This window comes from Notolepis coatsorum (assembly GCF_963971535.1).
Source record: "Notolepis coatsorum genome assembly, chromosome: 17".
Classification (NCBI taxonomy): domain Eukaryota; kingdom Metazoa; phylum Chordata; class Actinopteri; order Aulopiformes; family Paralepididae; genus Notolepis; species Notolepis coatsorum.
Genome location: NC_140181.1, coordinates 39,248,907 through 39,269,055, shown reverse-complemented (window position 1 = coordinate 39,269,055; position 20,149 = coordinate 39,248,907). Strand labels below are relative to the sequence as shown.

General features: G+C 41.7%; 1 protein-coding gene across 1 annotated transcript in view; it reads left to right on the top strand.

Annotated features, from left to right (window-relative positions):
- Positions 1 to 20,149, top strand: part of myt1a (myelin transcription factor 1a) — a gene marked incomplete at both ends in the record, with an annotated part of 47,023 nt that overhangs the window by 16,384 nt on the left and 10,490 nt on the right. The window contains 12 exons of the mRNA XM_084333428.1: positions 920 to 1,039; positions 2,694 to 2,911; positions 4,002 to 4,216; positions 7,065 to 7,286; positions 7,380 to 7,534; positions 7,914 to 7,976; positions 12,332 to 12,400; positions 14,773 to 14,835; positions 15,376 to 15,459; positions 16,457 to 16,678; positions 17,561 to 17,652; positions 18,544 to 18,647. Coding sequence (XP_084189554.1) covers positions 920 to 1,039; positions 2,694 to 2,911; positions 4,002 to 4,216; positions 7,065 to 7,286; positions 7,380 to 7,534; positions 7,914 to 7,976; positions 12,332 to 12,400; positions 14,773 to 14,835; positions 15,376 to 15,459; positions 16,457 to 16,678; positions 17,561 to 17,652; positions 18,544 to 18,647 — 1,627 coding nt within the window. The remainder of the gene's footprint in view (positions 1 to 919; positions 1,040 to 2,693; positions 2,912 to 4,001; positions 4,217 to 7,064; positions 7,287 to 7,379; positions 7,535 to 7,913; positions 7,977 to 12,331; positions 12,401 to 14,772; positions 14,836 to 15,375; positions 15,460 to 16,456; positions 16,679 to 17,560; positions 17,653 to 18,543; positions 18,648 to 20,149) is intronic.

The following is a 20,149-nucleotide window of genomic DNA, read 5'->3' as shown; positions in this document are numbered from 1 at the left end:
CCAACCACAGTGGGAACTGTGTGGAAACTCAGCTGATTATCATGCAGCGGTGTCTCTCTGACATCACAAATCAGCACATTTTCAGATGACTCAGTTCAGTGAGGGTGAATATTGTGAGAGGAGAATTGGAAGAATGCGCCAATATGAGAATTAGAGACATAGATCATATTAATATAAGTCCACATAGCTAGGAAACAATGCTAAACACTGAAAAAGGCCATTTATAAGATAGTTCCCCTTTAATAATTTCATAAACTATAAACATAATCCCAATTACATATCACATTTATCATATATTGTAACTACAATTATAATACAATTTCAATGATCACCTATGTTGTTATTATATGCAATACAGAACAGAGTCAGACATGCGCACAAACCCACACATGTAGCCAGGGCATATACAGTATTAATTATATAATATATAATATCATTCTAGACATGTCTACTGTAGCTCAAATAAAGTTTTATGTTCTGCAGATAAAGAATCTGAGCTTGACACTACAGTAAACTAGTTACATTCATTCTACTATAGCAGGATGTTGCTGATTTGTTGTTGAACATCGTTCAAGACAGGGGAGGGGAGAATTGGCAATACGAAATTGGGATGGGAGAAAAATTAAAAAAATAAGGAGAAAAAGTGGATAAAAAAAGAAAGTTAGGTGTTTATTTTTTATTTTTGTATTATTATTATTTTTCAACCTTTTAGAGACCATAAAGATCATATCGGACTAAAACAGACCAAAACATGATTTCTGTTGACTTAACACTACACAAAAGACTCAAGATGATCACTGAATGACAAAAGGCTGAGACCAAATCAAAATGTCCTGTCTAAACACATCTCTGTTTGTGATCGTTTATAGAGCACTAACAGATTCCTAACATTTGTCCGTCTCTCCTGTGTCCTTGTCAGTTTGTCTGGCTGCCCCATCGCTGCAGCAGGCAAGCTCACCAAGCCCCAAGACATGCCGCTTCTCCAACAGGCTGCGGTCATCGGAGAACCCTCTTCAGGCAACTCAGACAGAGTACTCAGGTACCACAACCACATGCTTTACCAACCATGAATACAAATAAAGAATCCAAATTATTTGGTAAGAAAAGCAATACCTTTATTTTGCACCTTTTTTTTATTATGTTTTTGGTAGGTTTTTATTGGCTTTTTACTACCGAGCAGTCTGGTAGAGAGAGAGAGAGGAAGAACGGGAGATAGACAGGGAATAGTGGCAAAGGTCGCCGGGTGCGGGAGTCGAACCCGGGACGGCCATGTTGCGACGCAGCGCAGTACATGGTGTGCTACTTGAGCACCCTATTCTGCACCTTTCTAAAAGCTCTGTGGATGTATTCTTTTATTATACAGTATATATATATTTTCTTTTATGATTACTCTACATAAAAATCTTATCTATAGCACCTTTAAAGAACTAATCATGTTTGACCTATTATTCTGACAGGAAAAACCTTTTAGTTTTGCACAGAAGTCATGGTGAAAGCCATGCAACATCAATAGCCAAGACACAACATTTTCACCTGAAATACATTTTGGAGGTTGCAGGAATTTTCCAACCTAAAAATGGAGTCTTCTGTGGAGAAAAGAAAAGTGGGTTACCTCTGGCCTTAGCCCCATGCTAGCTATCGCTTGGCTGGTTCCCGGCTGTATATGTACTGCTACACTTTGCTTGCTTCATATCACAGCTGTATATGTACCGCTACACTTTGCTCGCTTCATATCACAGCTGTATATGTACTGCTACACTTTGCTCGCTTCATATCACAGCTGTATATGTACCGCTACACTTTGCTCGCTTCATATCTCAGCTGTATATATATACCGCTACACTTTGCTCGCTTCATATCACAGCTGTATATGTACCGCTACACTTTGCTCGCTTCATATCTCAGCTGTATATATATACCGCTACACTTTGCTCGCTTCATATCTCAGCTGTATATGTACCGCTACACTTTGCTCGCTTCATATCTCAGCTGTATATATATACCGCTACACTTTGCTCGCTTCATATCTCAGCTGTATATATATACCGCTACACTTTGCTCGCTTCATATCTCAGCTGTATATATATACCGCTACACTTTGCTCGCTTCATATCACAGCTGTATATATACCGCTACACTTTGCTCGCTTCATATCACAGCTGTATATGTATCACTACACTTTGCTCGCTTCATATCACAGCTGTATATATACCGCTACACTTTGCTCGATTCATATCACAGCTGGGCAAATCAACATAGACTGAAATTAATAAATCTTTGATCTCTCGGGCGATGGTATGTCATGTCATTTTGATTTTACTTACTCAGAAGCATTTTGTATTACCTAATTATAAAATCGACTTATTTGTCAAACACTTAGCCCAAAGTTGTTAAAATGGTCCTAAGTTTCTTCAGAGAGTTTTTCTTTTTACTGGAGGCTAGCATCTTGATTAGAACGTAAAATGTGCTATTTTCACCAACCAAGGTGCATGAACTGAAAACTAGTAAGGGAGGAAAATCAAGCAACTGTAGCCTATGTGTTTGTAACCATTGGACATGTGATGCTAGGCATTGCTCGAGAAGAGCAAGTACGCTCAATAAATATCCCCTTGATAAAATGATAAGATTAACAAGGAACTCAGTTTTATTTTCCACAAAAACAACAAGGTGTTCCGATCTCTCTATTCTCCCAGGCCCATGTGCTTCGTGAAACAGCTGGAGATCCCTCAGTATGGCAACTACAGGCCCAACATGGTGCCGGCAACGCCACGGGCCAACCTGGCTAAGGAGCTGGAGAAATACTCCAAGGTCTCCTTCGACTATGCAAGCTTTGACGTCCAGGTGTTTGGCAAGCGCATGCTCATTCCAAAGACGCCCAGCACCAGCGAAACCTCACCAAAAGCCTTCAAATGTAAGAGAGAAGCCACACTTCCATGTTTGACATGGTTCAGGCCTCGTGGTCGACTCCACAACACAAAGCATTTGCACTAGCATTACATTAGCTATCAAACCAGCTGCCATCAACATTTTATATTGGCTTATTCATTATTCAAATTAATTAATACAATTTCAAAGTAAGACTGAATTCTATTACACAAGTATCAGAGCGACTTGATGTTAAAGTACTTGTGCTCATTCTGTTACAAGAAATCACAGAAGAGAGATCAGATCAGTCAGTCATGGTCAGTCTGGATTGGCAGCATGAGATTGTGGGTATAAGCTGCCATTGGCCGACTATTTCAGTGGGAATTCTCCTCCCATTCCGTAAGGGCACTGTTGCTGCTTAGCTCCGCCCAGGATGATTGTGATTGGTTTAAAGAAATACAAACAAGCCAAAACTTTAGCACAGTGCTAACATAGTGTGGAGAGAGGTATGGCTACGTGAGACAAGGTGGTGGTAGAAAGGACAGTGTTTTCTTGCTTGTTCCATTGCCTATACTCAATTCATAGCTATCTACTGCTTTCACTGTCTACAACTGCCCTACACTGTAATCATAGTAATCATAATAATCTTAACTACCCACCTCATACTAGTCTACCCATATACTCTGTATGATAGCATGTACAACAGTGCATACTGCATATTTATATTTATATTATCATATTTACTCCATATATATATATATACACCTGCATATAACCCATAACTCTGTATGATAGCATGAACAATAATGCTGTATATACTGTATATATATATTTATTTTCACAGTGTATATATATCTATGCAGTACTACCATACTGTCTTTATACCTGTATCACTATACATATTATATTACAACTCTGTACATACATCTGATTAGCACTACTACACTCAGTAGTACTAAATTATATATTTTATACCCAGTTTAATCACTTGTACATTGTATATTACTATTGCACTCTACTGTTACTATTGCACTCTAGTTGGAAACTTATTTTCCTTGTACTGTACTTGTGCTGTATAATGACAATAAATGTGAATCTAATCTAATGTAATGTAATCTACCCTCTCTGCCTGCCAGCCAAATCATTCCCCAAGGACACTTCCCCCAGCCACAGCCTCTCGGGGGGCTACGCCAAGAGCAGCTCATCCGCCTCGTCTTCTAGCGGCTACGACTACAGTCACGACGCCGAGGCTGCTCACATGGCCGCCACCGCCATCCTCAACCTGTCCACACGCTGCTGGGAGAGACCTGAGAACCTCAGCACCAAGCAGAGAGAAGAGCCCAGCAGCAAGGTCACACACTCTGCTTTTTACACTTTCAACTTCTACGCTCCTTTGTCATGTCCCCCGACTTTTTACAATAGAGGAGTGAAATTCTCAGGCCTAGCGGCGACATCACGCAGTAGTACAGACAATACGAATAGTGTAAACTATAAAAACTATTTAAAATAGCAGCATAGTATTAACAAATAAAATAGCTAATTTCCCTCAGTCACAGTCACAGGTCATTAGTGGTATTTGTTCATGAGTCTGACTGCCTGGGGGGGGGGGGGGGGGGAACTGTCCTGGAGTCTGCTGGTTTGGAGTCTGCTGGTCCGAGCCTTGAGGCTGCTAACAGCTTAAACAACTAGGTCAGGCTAGTTTCAACATTCAATACCAACCTCAGATCGACACTACACTAGACTACTGTAGCTGCTTCTCACATTATTTGTCTCAGTGAACAACAAATGGTTGTCTTCTTGTTCCAGTGAATGCCAGGCAAGCAGAAACTGCTTGTATTCAAACTAATTCCATTCAAACCAATGGTAGAAATGAGCAGCAAAGGATTTCCTCTCTGTGATGTTTAGATGTGGGCTCTGGGCTAATAATATTAGACCTCAGCTTAGCCTTGTCACAGGCCAGTTAGCTTAGTTTAGCTTAGCTTAATTTACCTGCCCATGACCAGCTAGTTAATTCTAACTTAATCATCATCATCATCATCATCAACCTTTATTTTATTCTCGAAAATACAATTGAGGTCACCCTCATTTTCAATGTCGTCGAGACTTTACAGACATTTCAATGCACACATTTCTACAATATAACAATAATAAATATGAATAACTATCTATATAGTACCCTTCACACATGGACCGCAGTCCAGAGTGCACCACAACAATTAGTATAAAATTAACATAGGCATATCATCAGCACACAAATTGACAAAATAAATCTGCATCAATTGCAGACATAAGAATAGGTATAAAAGACAATACAAGTAGAGCAATGTAAACGTGCAGACTTAAGAATAGGCATAAAATAAGTACAATAGTACAATGTCTCTTGAAGGCAATGTGAACCCCCCCGGAACAGTCAGTCCCCCAAGTACCCCACACATCAATCCCTACCACATGCCCATCCAAGACCCCCCCCCCCCGATAAAGCAAGCCATGACCGAAGGAAAACACAAACAGCCCGCGCGCCACTCACACAGTCACCCCTGCGGGCCGCTCCATCTCCCCCGGTCCCGGTGCCCCCGCCACCACGAGGAAAACCAGCAAATCCCATGCCCCAAACTCCACAGAGGAATGACAGGCCACGCACCCCAGGACCCGCAGCCACGCCAAAGGAGACACGACTCCACACACTCAAGCAGACAGACACAACAGCGGCCAAATGAGAAGACATGCAGGATCTGGACGGTCTGAGACGACAGCGGGACACCCTGGAACACAGCAGAAGCCACAGCGGGACCCCCACGCAAGGAACCCCAAAACCAGCCAGCGAACCGAGGGAGCCCAACGACGAAGGCCAACCAAAATCCACCAAAGCACACGCAAGAGACCAGTACCCAACTCCAGGGAAGGTCCAGGAAAGGTCCAGCCGAAGCCACAGGCGACATAGGCTCCAACCAAACCCCCCCCCCCAGACCTCCCCCAGAGTCGAACACCAGCCCCCCGCATGCGCCCCGACCAGCCCCCATTGCCGAACCCCCCCAACCCACCGACACCCCAGGGATCCCCCGCATGAAGAACCCACCACAACCCCCACAGCACCCCAAAGTGCCCCAAAGGTCCCAGCGCCATCCCAGACCAACCACAACGCCACACGCCCCCCCATCCAACCACCACCATGTCCATCTACCCGAACATCCATGATCACCGATTATCACTGATTTTTCAAGTTGGGTCTGTACATGGGGGACCGCCAGTGTAAGCCAATCATTTGAGCATGTCATATGGGGTCTAGTGTTCTGGACTAATAGTGATGTGAGATAAGGAGGTAATTTCCCATTAATGGCCTTAAGGATAAATAAATACCAGTGTTGATTTCGCCTATCTGCCAGAGAAGACCAACCCACTTAAAGATGCAATAATAATTTTCTGACCACATTTTCACATTTTTAAACTTCTCATGACCAGCTGCTATCAGAAGGTCTCATTGAGTCACGGTGTCCTCCTCAAACAACCCAGTGCTACCAGCTGTTGTTATTGCATTATTTGTTTTATTTGTTGACAAAACCCAGCTTGTGCTTTAGTTCCATTCTATGAAAGCTTCCTTGTAGTTTATGCATTTCTTTTCTGGTATGTTCTTAATTACATCAATAGTGTGCCGCCAGAACAGTATTATGTTTGTAGGTTAAGTAGGCTTAGCCATTTTGGCCAGTGGCTCCTTGTTCAACAACCAGGAAATGCCCCAAAATACATTCATAATAAAGTTGATATATTTAGTAATCTATGCATGGAAAATATATTTATTTTCAGTCAATCCCTTAGGTACAACAAGATTTGTGCTTGCAAGGCAGTGTTATGTTCATACATGATGTATTTACAATGAGTCTTTCATTTTGGGAGAGAGGGAGGACTGGCCTGGGCGATTTGTTTGTTATTGTCCCCTTATACTGCCCTCTAGTGGTCAGAAAACGACTATTGTATCTTAACCTATCAGAGCACAGGATTGTGGTGGCCCTGGTCAAGCATGTGTTAGTGCTGTATAATTCCCTGGACACTCATTGTTTACCAACGTACATTTCTATAATATTCCACTATAAAAACAACATGGTAAACCACTATAGTATTTATGTGTATTTATGTGTGTATGGATAAAACATACTATAGTATTTGATTGTGATTCTGATGGTGAAGCCGCCTTGTTCCTCCAGGAGTCGGACATCGAGGTGGACGAGAACGGAACCTTGGACTTGAGCATGAAGAAGACCAAGAGGGAGGGCGTGCAGTCCCCCGACCCCTCCTCCTCCTCCTCCTCCACCTCCTCCCAGCACCCAGGAGGAGCAGCTTCCTCTCAGGGTCACGCCCAGGCCGAGTGGGAGGTGCCTCTGGACTTCACCAAGCCAAGCGGAGCCAGGGAGGACGACCAGGACGAGGTACGAAAGACGGGAAACAGGAAGGAAGAGATAAAGAAAGAATGAAAGAAAGGAAGGCAGACCCCCCTTACCTGGTTCCCTTTATTCTTCCAGATGGAGTACGTCGCCCCCTCCTACACGTCATCAGATGGCGAAGAGGAGGAGCTAAACCAGGAGAGCTTGGAGGACAGGACGTACCCGGGCGAGGTCACCACCTCCAGCTTCAAGGGCAAGTTCTCACCCAAAGACTGCAAGAAAGAGGTTCTCATGTAAGTCGCCTTGCTCTCAGACAATCTACACCTACTTCACCACTAAAGTGTGTTAAAGGGATATTTCATTTATGGAATATGTGCTTACCATCTTCTCCAGAGTCAGACAAGAAGATAGATACTAATTTCCTCTCTGTGGGTTCAGTAGAAAGCTATCCGGCTGCAAGCTAGCCTAGCTCAGCACAAATGAATGGAGGCGGAAACGGACCAGCTAGCGTAGCTGTTGGCTGATCTGTATTTTCCATAATATTGCACATGTGTAACAATTCAACCCAGCCCCAATTCCATTGGATTACATTTGATCTATGGTTCGATTTAGGTTTTCATAAATTTTCACACTGACAATATACTTTGGCAATCTCCCTCCTGTCTCCTGCAGCTGCCCTACCCCAGGCTGTGACGGAAGTGGCCACATCACAGGCAACTACGCATCCCACCGCAGGTAAGACCACTCTCAGGCCTCTGAACTGATGAGCAAGGTTTCATCTCTGCTGCTCTGCCTTATCAGTTTAGTGAATTAGATCTGGGGTGTGATTTTACAGGATCTTTTTATTTTTTATTATGAAATCTGTACGCAATCACCATATTATCATTTGAGTCCCTCATTTTACACCTTAATAAACCCTTAAAATAACCTTATTATTAATTTTTCAAGAAGTCTGGGGAAACACTTATAATAATTTTTTTTATCCACTTTTTCTCCTCCTTTTTCTGTGATTTTTCTCCCATCCCAATTTCCTCTCGTGCCAATTCTCCCTCCCCTGTCTTGATCGTTGCTCGCATGTGCCCCCCACTGGTCAGTCGTAGGGAGGGTGGATAGATACTATCGCATGTCCCCTCCGATATGCAGAGTCAGCCCGCCACTTCTTTTCACCTGCCAGCGCGGACTCTCATTGGCGAGGTGTAACGTGTGGGAGGCTCACACTACCCTTGCCATCTCCTGTCCTTGCTGTGCAGGCGCCCTGACCGACCTGTAGGAGTCGCTGTTTACGACGATCAGATTACCACCCACCGGCTTCCCTCCCGCTGACTCTGCCAATCGAGCCAGTATGACGGCCGGCCAAGCCGGAGGCAACGCTGACAGCCGGATTCGATACCAGTGTCTCTCGCGTTGGTGACGAGCGCAATGTCCGCTGCGCCACCCAGCCGCAAACACTTATAATTCTACACTACAACCACTTTTTATACTCCAAAAAAGGGTCATAAGGATAGTTCACATTGCAGGTTATTGTGATCACACAAACATATAATTTTTTATTTTAATTTTTTATTTTAGCATTTGTACAGCTTTTTACTGGTCACGCAGGACCGATAGAGGAGAGGGCGAACAGGAGGATATGTGGGGAAGACATGCGACAAATATCACTGAGAGCGGGAGGCAAACCCGGGACGGCCGCGTAGGTGTGTGAGGCACTATGCGGTGTGCCACGAGGGCGCCCCAAACATATTATTTTTAAAGTCAAAAACATTAAAGTTAAATGATCTTGTGGAATTTAAAACAGCACAATTAATGTATAAAGCAAAAGGTAATGTACTTCCAGGAAACATTCAAGAACTGTTCTTTGATAGAGAGGGGGGTTATAATCTGAGGGGAGAACTCAATTTAAAAGTTCTTAGTGTACGCACTACCATGAGAAGACACTGCATTTCAATATGTGGAGTGAAACTGTGGAACAGTCTGAATGTGGTGTTAAAGCAATGTCCAAATATAATAATAATAATAATAACTTTATTTGTATAGCACTTTTCATACAGAGGTTGCAGTTCAAAGTGCTTCACAACAGTAAAAAATACAGGCATAAGCGAGCATAAAAAGATAGACAGGTAGAATCACAGTGTTTCACATTAGGATCTAGCATCCCAATAGGCTCTCCGCTTACAGTTTTCAGTAACACAAATAGTAAAAATAGTTTAAAATGATTCAGTTTAAAAATAGTAAAATAAAAATAAAATAAAATAAAATAAAAATTATAAAATAGAACGGACATAAAAAATACAGGCATGAGCGAGCATAGCAAGATATGGCAAGTGACAACAATGCATAAAGTTTACAGACAATCCATGCTGATTGATCTGCCATAAGCAAGTGAAAGTTTACAGACAATCCATGCTGATTGATCTGCCATAAGCAAGTGAAAAGTTTACAGACAATCCATGCTGATTGATCTGCCATAAGCAAGTGAAGATTACAGTCTGTTCTAACAAACCAAACTGCCATGTATTAAAGTTTACAGACAATCCATGCTGATTGATCTGCCATAAGCATAAGATTACAGTCTGTTCTAACAAACCAAACTGCCATGTATTAAAGTTTACAGACAATCCATGCTGATTGATCTGCCATAAGCATAGTGTTTCACATTAGGATCTAGCATCCTAATAGGCTCTCTATTCAGTAATTAAAAAGTGCAATAACCGACAGACATAAAAAATACAGGCATGAGCGAGCATAGCAAATAATAAGAATAGTTTAAAATGATTCAGTTTAAAAAAAGTCATCAGTAAGAGGTAAAAAGTGCAATAACCGACACATGAATTTCATAGGCAGTGTAAAAGAGTAGGCAGGGTAAGAATAAATACAAGTTGTGTCAGGATATCCCTGATGTTTCCTCTTGCCACTAGGTGGTAGCAGATATCTATCAGTGAAATGCCTGAGCAAAGAGATAGGTTTTAAGCTGTCTTTTAAAGATGTCTAGTGAGTTGGCTTCCCTGATGTTTTGGGGTAGTTTGTTCCATAGTTTTGGGGCATAGTTGATAAAGGCTGCATTACCGATCCTCTTTTGACTGCTTCTGGGAGCCTCTAGTAGTCCAGCAGCTGATGATCGCAGTGTTCTTGCTGGTGTGTAATTTATTAGAGTGTTGGCGATGTAGCTAGACAATTCAAACTGAATTATAAGGAAATGATGTTCACGAGGTACAGGGATGAGGAAGGGATTTGACATTCACGGGTGTTTACATTTAAAAAAAAAGAATTCATGTTTTACATACAATTTTTGTTTTTTGTTTTACATATATATATTTGTTTTGTAAGGTTTTAAATTAGTACACTAATTTGAGTAGTGGAAAAGGGGTAGAATTAAATAAGTGTATACTTTTTCCTACTCCTTTTCGAACATGTAAATTGAATTATGTTTTGCTTTTGTTTATCTTTATTTTTATTTAATTTCTTGAGATCAATGATTTGTTTTGATTATTATTATATTGTTTGTATTTATTTACATGTTCGAAATAAAATGAATACATAACTTAACTTAAGTAGAATTGTGCATGAGCACCTTAAAAACCAAGTACATGCCCTTAATATAAATCAAACTCCATAATTGACCCTGACATTACTGATTAAGTCACGTTTTGTACCTCTTGATTTTTATTAAGGAGTGAGTGCATAGATTGCATTTTTAAACATTTCTAAGTGATTTTAAGTAGGGATTTTTTTACAGATTAATCTTATATACCGATATTGTCCAACTCTTAATTTCCGATACCGATATCAACCAATATCAACCGATACCGATATATGCAGGGTTTCCCCCCCCAAAAAACGGAATAATTTCAGGTAATTAACATTACATATCTCTTGTCGTGTAATTAACACAACATTATGCATACTTTGACAATAAATTAAATAATAATTTGTTCTTACTTGCTTGCCTGGGTAAATAAAGGTAAAATAAATGTAAAAAAAATATATATATATTGAAATCCGATACCGATATTTTCCGATATCACATTTTTATGCCAATATCGGCCGATAATATCGGACATCCCTAATTTTAAGTGATTAAGGCATTTTAAGGGATTTTTCATTCCTACACATTCTAAGTAGGAATTTGTTTTTTCGGCACCCCTGGAGGAGGTAGGTGGTTCAGCGCCTTGCTCAAGGACACTTTGACAGGAATGGACACACTGGGCGGGGATCAAACATGTAACCTTTAGTCCTTCACCCCCCTCCAGTATCTGGAACCAACAGGCCACCTCAGCTATTTATTCATGATTTCCCCTTGTTACCTCGCGTTTCTCTCTAGGGTCCTGATCACATGCCTGATGTACATCTATACAAATTACCCTTTATGTGGCTACGTGGTGCAGTGGGCAAGGCGCTCACCACGAATACTGGAGGCTGGGCTCAAACAGATCATCTCCCTGTTCGAGCCCAGCGCTCCACATTGCTGGTCGTCCGCACTAATACACATTGGCAGTATTAGGGGGAGGGAAACTGATGGGTGGGGATCGGGCGTTGTGGACAGCGACTCCTACAGGTCAGTTGGTGCACCTGCGCAGTAGAATCAGAAAGCGACGGGGGCGGGGCCCCTCCAAAGCCCAGACCCCCGACACTGAAAGATCGAGCCGTGCAGGTGGAAAGATGCGACTGCTGTTACCTCGAGTATCGGAGGGGACTCGTGCTATGTATGACTTAGTCCACATTGCAGCCAGCTTGTGGGAGGCATGAAACAGCGTTCAAAGACAGGGGAGGGTTGAATTGGACGATATGAAATTGGGAGAAAAATAGAAAAAAACAAATTACCCCTTATTTATGCTTCTGTTGCATGTCAACTCTACTGTTTAGAACAAGTCTTTACTTCCAGCCCTGCTGCTCAGCCTAACGCTAACCAATATTAATCCTGAGTGTAATATTAATGATGCTTGAAAGGCTGGGGGTCTGACTCTCGCTTCCCTCGTTCACACACTGGACGTTTTCTCCACCTAATTTTCTAAACCCCCCCCCCCCTCCCCTCTCTCTCTCTCTTTTATTTTTCTTTTCTTCCTTTGCCTATTCGTTTTTTCCATATCTTCCAGTCTGTCAGGCTGTCCTCTTGCTGATAAATCTCTTCGGACGCTCATGGCTGCCCACACTGCTGAACTGAAGTATGTCTGTTCTTCCTCTTCACTTCTCCTCTTCCTCCTTCTCTTCCTCCCCTGTGCTCTTTACTAGCCATGTTCACCATGTTTTCACTCACCGTGGGGGGTCTTTTAATGTATGTATGTGTGTGTGTGTGTGTGTGTGTGTGTGTGTGTGTGTATGTGTGTCTTGGGGACTGGCAAGAGATACATGTGATACTGCTTCCTTCATTGAGCATTTCTATTTAAGGCTAGATCATGTGGAAATAAATATTGTGATGATCAAAAGGATTTTTTTTATGTTCCTATATATAGATCACAGAAGTGATATTCCATTCCGCCCAGTAGTTCAAAAGCTTTTGTTCAGCTAGATCAAGCAAAACTGGATGTGTCTTTGGGAAATTAGCAAAGTTCAGTTTTTTTGGTTTTATTCATAGCTTTAAAGGAACACGCCAACTTTTTGGGAAATTAGCTTATTTGCCATCTACCCTGGAGTTAGACAAGCAGATACATACCCTTTTCTTCTCTGTGCGTGCATTAGGCTTAGGGAACATCCGCATCGTTAGCTAGCTTAGCGTTATTCACTGGAAGTAGGTGAGCCTAGTAGTGTAGCCTAGTTCCCAACAGTCACGAAATACACTCCAAAACGTTCCTGTAAAAAAAAATATATTTCGTTTTCTAAGCAGATTTAAACTTGTAACAATTTTTTGCCCAACCACTGCTGCCTGGGCGCAGTGATTTCATCACCTCAAAAGCCAATTTCTTTTTAATTATTATTGTTATTTTAATTAGATTTTTTCCACATGGTAAATACACAGGTCACATCAAATAGCAAACTCAGCCAGGCCAACGGCTTCTCAGTTACAGTGGGTGACAATACTATCACAAGGAAAGATGAAATTAACTACCTGGGTTCCATCCTAGAGGCAAATCTTTCCTGTGACAAAATGGCAACCAATGTAATAAAAAAAATCAACCAACATTTTTGTACAGGATCTCCTCTCTGATAAATAAGAATACCTTGAAGACTCATTCAAGGGTTCTACGACTATGCTTGCACCTCATGGTACCAAAGCACCTCAAAGGCCCTTAAAACAAGGCTACAAACATCACAAAACAGTAGAGTAGACGACTTGCAATGGGCCTGGTCTACAAGATACACTACACCACTAAGATACCCATGTACCTGTCGAAATACTTCCTAGAGGTCAGTGAAGTCCACGACGACAACACCAGAGGGAGTTCCATAAATCACGTTCAACCCAGATTCGGCTCAAACAAGGGACTAAACACATTTTGAAATTATGCCACAATAATGTGGAACGCCACAGCCGTAAAGGAATGTGAATCCCTACCCTCCTTCAAAACCTCTCTCAAAGAGCACCTACGGGTGGCTGCAATTAGAAACTGGCCTCGGTAAATGTCAAAATCCCACCCACCCACCCACCCACCCACCCACCCAACCCCCTCCAATGTAGGCTACAGTTTCTTCCCCTTCGGATGTATATTTTTTTATGATCTTCTTTTCTTACAACAGTACCGTATATTTGTATGTATTTTTTTTTTTTTTTTATCCATTTTCTATTTTTCTCCCATCCCAATTTCGTATTTCCAATTCTTCCCTCCCCTGTCTTGAACGTTGCTAGACTATGCCTCCCACTGGTCGGCTGTAGTGAGGATAGAAGCCTTGCATCACGTGTCCCCTCCGGTACACGAGGAGGCAGCCTGTCGCATCTTTTCACCGCAGCAGCTCGAACTCTCAGTGGCGAGGAGTAACGCGTGGGAGGCTCACGCTGCCCCGATACTTCCTGTTTCCGCCGCACCGGCGTCACCCAACCGACCTGTAGGAGTCGCTGTCCACAACGTCCAATCCCCACCCACCGGCTTTCCCACCCTCTAACACTGCCAATTGTGTTAGTATGACGGCCGGCCAAGCCGGTAGCAACGCCGAGAGCTGGGCTCGATACCAGCATATCCTGCGTTAGTGGCAAGCGCCTTGCCCACTGCGCCACTCAGCCACCCTGTATATTTGTATGTCTTGTATGTCATAAATGTCTTGATGAATTGAAAATGGAGGACCCTTATGTAAACAAGACAAAAGTATTTTTCTGGTCTGCATCCTCTTAGCAGTTGTTAGTATTGAGCTGTACTGTATTGTACCCATTCTGCAATCTGGTAATAACGTTTTCAATCAATCACTTACACTCTGCTATGGCTCAAGGGTCCATATCCTGTGTATTGGTAAAGGGAAGAATATTGTCAGTGAATACTTTGTTTGTCTTATTTTGATAGAATCTAGAGTCATATACTTTGTTATAGTACCATAACGAAGATTATGGTTCAGTGCAATGATAAGTGTAAGTTGGAGTTGTTCTGAGCTGTGTCTTGTTGTGTCTCAGGTGTCCAACCCAAGGATGCGATGGATCAGGTCACATCACTGGAAACTATGCCTCCCACAGAAGGTAGGATGCTATGGCCCTGTTCAGGCCCCTATTCATTGAAGCATTTTAAATAACTCGGTAGGATTAGTTGTCATATGCTGTTGTCTGCACAAGTAAAATAAATAAATAAGTATACTTAAGTATTAGTGCCTTGTTGTACTTAGGATGTGCTTAAATATACTGAAATTATGCTTTTGTATGTATTTTCTGCTGACCAAAATAGTACATTTTTAATACGTTTACTAAAGTATAACTTAAAGAAAATGCTGATTTATTTTGCATGTATCACACACATCCAAAAATATGGCCACCAGTGATGTCATCAGGGACATTGAATCCTCCTATTGTGAAATGATATAGATGAATAAATAGCAATACCTTGTCTTATAGGGACCGCTACCTTATCATTACATTGAGCTTTAATTGACACAACACAAGCGAAATAAATCTGCATTGTTTTCGTATGGGTAGAAATATACATTTAACACACTTAGCTAACAATACTTTCAGTATGGAGCAATATACTCATTTTTAGGATGTGTTTGTGTTACTCTTCACCAGTCTGTCTGGATGCCCGCGTGCCAAGAAAGGAGGGATCAAAACAACACCCACGAAGGACGACAAGGAAGACTCTGAGCTGCTGAGGTTGGTTTACAAAAACATATCATGGTATTTCCACAAAGAGTATCATGGTATTTCCACAAAGAGTATCATGGTATTTCCACAAAGAGTATCATGGTATTTCCACAAAGAGTATCATGGTATTTCCACAAAGAGTATCATGGTATTTCCACAAAGAGTATCATGGTATTTCAATAATTATTTTGGTCAGACCAAGAAAATTATGGAAATACCATAATATTACCATTGGTATCATGGTTTATATTAGATTATACCATGATACTTTTAAGGTAAAAATCTGTAATGTTGTCAAACAGTGACCTCTAGGCAAAAGAGTCCCGCTTGGTATTGCATTTAGTTTAATTCTTCTTCTGATGTCTGAGTTGGAGTTGAGTGGGGATTAGGGGAGGGGTTGCTATGGCTGGCCACACCTGTATTGTATTGTGCTGTATTGTATTATGAATTAATTATGAGTAGGTATTATTGTATTGTATTATGAATTCATAAGGCATATATATTGTTGTATTGTATTATGAATTTGATTAGGGTTTTTATTGTTGTTTTAATTGTCTGTATGACATGTGAATGTTGTGAGTGCATAAGTCTGTAACTGTATTTTATGTGTTATGGACCCCAGGAAGAATAGTCCCAGCACTGCTGTGGCTAATGGGGATCCAAATAAACTTAAACTTAAACTTAAACCTCAGGCTCTGCCGAGAGAGGTCTGGAGAAATGTTTTATACCCAAATTAGCTTTATTCTACAATAATGGTCAGCAGAAACAGAACATTTACCCATATACAGGGTGTCATCTATAACATCTTTCCCAATTCATTGTCTATGGAGCAGCTTCAGACTTTATACGTGATGACATCACAAGTTTAGCACTCTAATTCCCTCATATTTTCGTACCGTCTTAGACCATAGGAGGAATAACATATGAATTCTTAAATTGGGGCGTAGTTTCCTCTTTGAATGGGTTAGGTCAGTGGACTCACCCTGGTCTCTTGTGTTACCAGTAGATGCCCGGTGCCTGGCTGCGACAGCCTGGGCCACATCAGCGGGAAGTACGCCACCCACCGCAGTGCCTACGGGTGTCCTCTGGCTGCCCGCCGGCAGAAGGAGGGCCTGCTCAACGGCTCTCCCTTCTCCTGGAAAGCCTTCAAGACGGAGGGCCCCACCTGCCCCACGCCTGGCTGCGACGGCACGGGACATGCCAACGGGAGCTTCCTCACACACCGCAGGTACCGTACGGTCCGTGGAACCCCACCCTTCCGATACGCAGATCAGTTCAGGACCGCTCACAACGGGACATGGTCACTCGTCTGAATGGCTTGTCAACTGACCCTCATCGGATATTTAGTCTTGTAACTCGAGACCCGTATTACTTATGGCTACAACATAACGTACATTATTTATCTTTTTTCCTGTGGTCGTTTAGTACTTTATTTATGTTAGATTGTGTTTCACACACACACACACACACACACACACGCACGCACGCACTCACACACACACACACACACACACACACACACACACACACACACACACACACACACACACACACACACACACACACACACACACACACACACACACACACACACACACACACAAAGAGAAAGAGAGAGACAGCTGTGGAGTGGAGAGAAAAAAAATTGGAAATGTTTAAAGGGGCAAAATATTATATATATTTCCCCCTTACCAGATCGTTTTGGTGTGATTCTTCTAGTTTTGAAGATATCTGCCATAGGGATATCTACCATTACTCCAATACAATGGAACTGAATGGCACTCAGCTTGTGACTCAAAGCACCAAGAATAATACACACAAAAAAAACTCTAAAGCAATGTCTCTTTCCAGAAGTCATGACCCGGTTACTCAAGATAATCCACAGACCTTGTTGTGAACAGTTTCATGCAGGAACTATTTTCTATCAAAATACATCCACATTCATTGCGGGGTGTAGTTTGGTAGAAAATATGTGCAACAGTAGAAGAAGTTAATATTTGTGAAATTGAAGCAACCTGAGGAACACAAACAAATACATACAGACAAAATGCAGCAACAAGTCAACAATACAATAACCTCTCCTCTCTTCCCTTCTCTTCTTCTCCCTCAGTCTCTCAGGTTGCCCCAGAGCCTTGGCCAATAAGAAGAGAGGCAAGTTCCCTGGGGATGAGTACATCACCGCTAAGTTCAGGGCTAGCGATGGTAAGGGGTCGAGGCCAGGACGGCCATTACTTTTGCCCTTAAATTATGATTACCGTAGTCTGAACTGGATAAACAGATGGACTCAAATGTAAATCAAATTTTTTAGGTTGTTGATGTTACTGTCACTACATCACTGGCCCTGACAATAACTACAATAAAACTTATTCTACGACTATATCACTGGCCCTGACAATAACTATAATAAAACATATTCTACCACTATATCACTGGCCCTGACAATAACTACAATAAAACATATTCTACCACTATATCACTGGCCATGACAATAACTACAATAAAACATATTCTACCACTATATCACTGGCCCTGACAATAACTACAATAAAACATATTCTACCACTATATCACTGGCCATGACAATAACTACAATAAAACATATTCTACCACTATATCACTGGCCATGACAATAACTACAATAAAACATATTCTACCACTATATCACTGGCCATGACGATGACTACAATAAAACATATTCTACCACTACTGTATATCACTGGCCATGACAATAACTACAATAAAACATATTCTACCACTATATCACTGGCCATGACAATAATGTGTAAAATGTAAAGACCTGTTTGTAGAGCTACATTATATGAATAACTTATATGACCAAAATGTCAAATAGAGCCTTGTAATTCCAAGGTCACACATTGGTTGGTGGCATACTGTACTTTGGTATGTGCTAACTGCTTGATGGCTCTGATTGGTTGGTGGTATACTGTACTTTGGTATATGCTAACTGATTGATGACTCTGATTGGTTGGTGGTATACTGTATGTTGGTATGTGCTAACTGATTGATGGCTCTGATTGGTTGGTGGTATACTGTACATTGGTATGTGCTAACTGCTTGATGGCTCTCATCTAGTGCTGGACAATGATGAAGACATCAAACAGCTCAACAAGGAGATCAATGACCTGGGCGAGTCCAACTCAGAGATGGAGGCCGACATGATGAACCTGCACACTCAGGTTAGTTGGACAATGAAGTACATCCATTGTACTTGCTATAATTGAGTTTTTATTGCAAAAGAAAGTGGTGATATGCAAGATTTTTGTTTGTTCTGGCAACATCTATTGGTTGATTGATTGATTGATTGATTGAAAACTTTATTAACATGCAGATTGGGTACAATACAGTATGGCTCAATACACACAATTGTTAAGGGGATGCAGACCAGAGAAAGACTTTCGTCTTGTTTACATCAGGGTCCCCCATTTTCAATTCATCATGACATTTATGACATACACGACATACAGATAAACAGTACTGTTACATCCAGACATTTATGACATACAATATATACAAATATACAGTACTGTTTAAGAGACAGAGTTTCTAAAAGAGAGTATATACATTTGAGGGGGAAGAAACTGTACATTGGAGGGGGTGGGGGGGGGGTGGATATTTACAGGGGCCAGTTTAGAATTGCAGCCTTCCGTAGGTGCTCTTTGAGAGTGGTTTTGAAGGTGGGTACTGTAGGGCATTCCACATTGATGTGGCATAATTGCAAAACGTATTTAGTCCCTTATTTGAGCCTAATCTGGGTTGAACATGATTTATGGAACTCCCTCTGGTGTTGTAGTCGTGATATTCACTGACCTTTGGGAAGTATTTCGACATGTACATGGGTACCTTAGTGGTGTAGTAATCTTGTAAACCAGGCCCATTGCAAGTTGCTGTACTCTGTCGTCTAATCTAAGCCATCCTAGGTCGTCAAAATGGGCAGGGGTGAGGTGGGTTTTAGGAGTAAGGTCAAGCAGTAGTCTGACCAGTTTGTTTTGTGATGTTTGTAATCTTGTTTTTAGTGCCTTTGAGGTGCTTTGGTACCATGAGGTGCAAGCATAGTCATAGTACCCTTGAATGAGTGCTCCTGTTAGAGTCTTCAGGGTATTCTTGTTTACCAGAGAGGAGATCCGGTACAAGAATCTTGTTCGTTGGTTGACTATTTTGATTACATTGGTTGCCATTTTGTCACAGGAAAGATTTGCCTCTAGGATGGAACCCGGTATGTAATTTCATCTTTCCTTGTGACAATATTGTCACCCACTGTAACAGAGAAGCCGTTGGTCTTGCTGAGTTTGTTATTTGATCCAAAGAGAATGGACTCTGTTTTTCCCAGGTGTAATGATAGTTTGTTATCAGCGAGCCAGGTGCAGATTCTGCCGAGTTCCGAGCTGAAGGCTTTTTCAACCTGCAACTTGTTCCTGGTGATAAGTGATCATTGCTGTCTTGCACTGTAGTGACTTGCTTTCCATCTTGAAAATTCATGCTAACAAACAAACTGCTGTTGCTGCTGGTGATGTAAACGTATCACTTCCCACCACCAGACACCACTGTTTAGGGCACAAGTAATGTTTCCCCAGATCGAGTACTCACATTAATTACTTGAGTAGTGCTTAAAGTGCATGGCAGTAGCAAAAATGTAATATTGCGCAGAGTCACACACACAAGCTACCGACTTTATTATGTC